This window comes from Carlito syrichta, unplaced genomic scaffold (assembly GCF_000164805.1).
Source record: "Carlito syrichta isolate Samal-C Ts95f unplaced genomic scaffold, Tarsius_syrichta-2.0.1 Scaffold314697, whole genome shotgun sequence".
In the NCBI taxonomy this organism is placed as follows: domain Eukaryota; kingdom Metazoa; phylum Chordata; class Mammalia; order Primates; family Tarsiidae; genus Carlito; species Carlito syrichta.
The window spans coordinates 179910-184804 of NW_007258793.1; the positions used below are offsets into that span (position 1 = coordinate 179910).

General features: G+C 47.4%; 1 protein-coding gene across 2 annotated transcripts in view; it reads right to left on the minus strand.

Moving 5' to 3' along the window:
* Window positions 1–4895, minus strand: part of SMYD1 (SET and MYND domain containing 1) — a 48280-nt gene that overhangs the window by 4862 nt on the left and 38523 nt on the right. For both annotated transcript variants that reach the window (XM_021719424.1, XM_008071732.1), the window contains one exon: window positions 1430–1522. In XM_021719424.1, coding sequence (XP_021575099.1) covers window positions 1430–1522 — 93 coding nt within the window. The remainder of the gene's footprint in view (window positions 1–1429; window positions 1523–4895) is intronic.

Genomic DNA, 4895 nt, shown 5'->3' on the forward strand with positions numbered 1-4895 from the left:
GGGGGGCACACAACATCAATAAGGGTGCCTGATCTCAAACCAGGCAAAGTGGGGACCAAAGAAGGCCCAAACTTTACCTGTACGATGTCTACTTGTATACCGAATCCTGAATTGTACCTCACATCTTTAAAATAAAATATATATTTAAAAAAAGAAAAAAATGTGTCTCCATAGGAGTATTGCATCAAACAGAGAAGGTGAAATAAAAATAAATACAAAATTTTTTATAAATAAACTCCAGGTTTTTGGGGGTCCCCCTCAAATACACACACATACATATATTTATAATCACAAAGATGTGCTGAGATAGTTACTTCTAACATTCCCATCTTACCAGATTAAGGGAAGCACAGAGAGGACAAGTACTTGGCCAAAGTCCACAGGTCATGAGCAACAGATTAAGGATCGAAGCCAAGAGACTGAGCTCTATCTTAACCACCACTTTTGTGATTCTTCACCCTGGCTGTGTTGTGAAATCATCCGGAAAGCTTTTTAAAAACACCGATGTCCAAGCCCTACCCCAGACCAACTGAAACTGATTATCTGGGAGAGAGGCGCTGGATGTGTAGATTGTATAAGCCCCTGGGCGGCCCTTATGCTCAGTGAGGCTGGATAATCGTGCCCTGCTAGAAGTGTGCAAGACGTTTGAGCAGAGGGAGGGGCTCCCGGGAAATAACATGTACAATAACATGTGCTCACGTGACTGTCTCCCCGCCTGACAGAACTCCTAGGGGTGGCAGGAAGGATGTCTTTTGTTGGGAAGTAAGAGTTTGGACATGGGGAACAAGGATGTGTTAGTAACGGAGGAGGGAGAGGAAAAGGGTAGAGCAAGTTGAAATAAACAGAAATTGATCTCCCACACTGCCATGTCCCAGTAGCGTCAGCGCCCGAACCTGGCTATGCCCCCAATCTGGTTCATGAGCTTGGGAAAAATAGGGTCCCTGTATTCGCAGTTTGCATGAATCACATCCGAAGGGGAAGAACTGGAATCACCATTCCCAGTACGCTGCCCAGGGTAATTCCGTGCAAATGCTCTGCGGGCCAGCGTTTGGCAGTAGGTCTCTATCCTGCCTACCCCCTGAAATCACTTGAGAGCTTTGAAACACCCACTCCCGGAGGCTCTGGTGGAATTGTCCCGACTCCCAGTGTGTCCTGCCGCCCTCTACATGCCCACATCTTTGATGCCAGACTTAGACACCATGGACTCCCCCAGGGACTGGCTGCCTTTGCCTTCCTCAGACCCAGGTTCAGTGGGTTGAATGGTCACTGAGAGCACACCCCTTAAGAGGTGCTAAAAGCCTAAAGGCAAGAAGACGCATGGTCTCAACAGGGACAACTTCCGGAGAAACAACCTGCGAGCTGGCCACCAGCCTTGCCCCGCTCACCCACTCCTCTCCACCCAACTCCTCGATCAAAAGTAAATTCTTACCTCATGATACAAACCCTCAGAGCGAGCCTTGTCTATTTTTTCCAGGGTATCCTTGGAGAACTGTATCGTCTCCTTCACCACTTCTTGAGAGGGCTGAGAAAGAGAAAGACACTGAGTTGGGGACCCCTTCATGAGGCAACCCATCTACCATCTTTGGCATCCAATGATGAATACCTTCCTCATCTGAGAGCCTCTTTCTGCCATTGCTACCCAGAATCCCTGTGGTTTTTTCCAGCTCCCTCATCATGCTTCTGACTCATATGGTGTTTGCTATTAACCAGGTCCCCAGGTTTTGCTGCCAGCCAGTCACCCCCCGCCAGTGTCTATTCCTGGGCCTGAGTTCCGATGAGGAGACCCTGGCACTGGTCCCTGTAGGCCATGTGCCATTCTTCCTGTTTGCTTCAGGTCAATGACGTATTCCACACAGGTGTACCTTGGCACCTTCGTCCTCATCCAGGTCACTGATTTAAATACGAGCCAGCACGGGGCTAAAGGCAGACCCTGAGGACTTGAACTGGAAATCATCCCCCAGTTGGCCTCTGAAGTTCATGCACTGGGCATATTACTGCATTTGCCTAAGCAGCCTCCTTGATCCTTGGTAATCTTGTCCAAAAAAAAAAATCACACACATACACAGCAAGGTTTTCATACTTGAGGAAAGGAAGTACCATCATTAAGACGCCAGTTCCCACAAGGACTCTATAAGTTTTGAAGAAAAAGTGCTACATTTCTCAAAGACCAAAGGACAGGTCTACATGCTATGCTTATTCCTAACAGAAGCTCTTTTATGAAACTTTTTTTGCTTAAGCAAATCTTATATAACTTTTTTCCAAAATGAAAATAACTAGGCCGGGCTCAGTGGCTCAGCCTGTAATCCCCAGCACTTTGGGAGGCCGAGGTCAGTGGATTGCCTGAACCCGCAAATTTGAGACAAGCCAGGGCAACTTGGCAAGACCTCGTCTCTATAATTAAAAAAAAAAAAAAAATTAGCCGGGTGTGATAGCATGCACCTGCAGTTCCAGCTACTTGGGAGGCTGAGGCGGAAGGATCGCCTGAGCCCAGCAGGTTGAGGCTGCGGTGGCCGTGAGCGTGCCACTGCACTCCAGCCTGGGTGACAGAGACTCAAAAAAAAAAACCCTCTATCATCATTTTAATAGATGTAAAATTTTCCACCACATAAAGCTAGAATAATTTATTTAACCAGTTCTCTGGTTGTTCCATTTTTTTTTCACTCTAAAGAATTAGACTCAGAAAAAAGAAAACAGAATTGGGTTCAACAGTTCTCTTTGGGTTTGCTGCTTACATCGCTTTGTAAGGCCATCCTCTATAAAGTACAAAAAGTAACAAGACAGTGGGCATTTGCTCTGATGAAAATACATCCCCCTAGACGGAAATCCTCTTGGTCAGTCTCCCAGTTGTCCTGGGCCCATTCTGCAGCGGGTGTCCACTTTGCAGTACAAGAGGCCTCTGGCCAGGACAGGGTCAGACCTCCCAAGGAAGGAGGTCTTATAATTGTTCTCTGCCCGCCTCACCCTCTTTGTCTTCTGCACAGTCCTTGACTCTCCTTCCAATGTTGGCAACCCGTGTTTCCACATCTTTCTGTGTCTGGGCCTCCCTGGAATTCTTCTATGTGTCCACCTTGTACTTGTTCCACGGCCTGACCCCAACAGCGGATGCACCTGTCAGTGCTCTGACTTCTGCTTGCAGGTCTCACTCCTGGCTTCACCTTTGATCGGGCTGAGATTTCTAGCTTCTGACTGCCTTCCTGCCTGCTACCTTACTGCTGCCTCCTGGTCCCAGAATGCCGTTTGGCCTTCTGTTAACTCCAATCATGTCCTTGTTCCAGACAAGTCGTTTCAGGGTGTGTCTGCCTTCTTAAGACATTTGAATCAAGCACATTAGGAAGACAGGGATCTATGTCCTATCCAGTCATACAGAGTTCTGGAACTGGTGGACACCAGAGATGTACCATCAACCTGTCAAAAACTACATTTTTAGTTTCATCCGTAGATTGTTGCCCAAGTAATGACTCATAAAACCACATCTAGTTTATAGCTTACAGTTGTCTCTAATCTACTGCAAGTTCCATGATTTTTTTTTTGAGTTGGAGTCTCTCATTCCATCACCCAGACTGGAGTGCAGTGGCATGCTCATGGCCACCGCAGCCTCCACCTACTGGGCTCACGCGACCCTTCTGCTTCGGCCTTCCAAGTAGCTGGAACTACAGGCACAAGCCACCACACCCGGCTAATTTTTTGATTTATTGTAGAGATGAGGTCTCACCAAGTTGCCCAGGCTGGTCTTGAACCCCTGGACTCAGGCAATCCTCTCACCTCGGCTTCCCAAAGTGCTGGGATGACAGGTTTGAGCCACCGCGCCCAGCCCAGTTCCATAATTTTTAAAACTCAAAATTCCTAGTGAATCTTCTGGAGTAAGCGGTAGCTTACAGAGTGGATTTGGAGAATGCCAAGCGGTTAGCTGTGAAATAAAGTCTCACTCAATTCCATGATGTAAGGAGGCGTGTCACTCTGGAAGTGAGTCAGATTTTTTTTAAAGGAAGCAACTTCCAAGATTCCCAAAGCAACCAGGCAGAAAAGTTGTTAAGTAATGAGTGCAACACGTGATAAATCTATTCTGAGAAGGGAATAACTGAGAAGGGTTGTTCTACTTGGTTCGTATTTCAGAGAAAAGGCAGGAACCTTTGATTTGCAGACAGAACCACCCCCAATGAAAGGCTGCCCTCTCCGGGAGAATCAAAATAAATAGAAGACAAAAGAGGAAGAGGCAGGAAACCAGAGGAGGACGGGAAGGAACTGGGGTGGGAGAAACCCAGGGAATGGGGAGAAGCCAGAGGAGAAGGGGAGGAAACAGAAGAGAAGGGGAGGAGCCAGAGAAGGGGAGGATCCAGAAGAAGAGGGGAGGGGTAAGAGAAACACTGGTTCCCCAACCTTGAACAATTAGCACATTCCTTGCCGGGTGCAAGGGATAGTCTCAGCACTTTGGAAGGCCGAGGTGAGAGGATTGCCTGAGTCCTCGGGTTCGAGACCAGCCTGGGCAACTCGGTGAGACCTTGTCTCTACAATAAATCATAACAATTAGCCAGGCATGGTGGTGCATGCCTGTAGTTCCAGCTACTTGAAAGGCTGAGGCTGAAGGATCACCTAAGCCCAACAGGTTGAGGATGCAGTGGCCGTGAGCGTGCCACTGCACTCCGCCTGGGCAACAGAGTAAGACTCTGACTCAAAAAAAAAAAATTTTTTTTTAATTAAAAATAATAAGTTAGACCAACTTCCCAGCTTGTGATGAGGATCACTGAGGCCCAAAAGGAAGAGACTTGCCCAAGTGCAGACATGTAGGGTCACAGCCAGAACAACGAAGCCTCTTTATTCGTCTTGCATCATTCTTTCCACTACATTAAAGTGGACTTTTTTTTTTTTTTGAGTTGAGGTCTCACTCTGTCACCCAG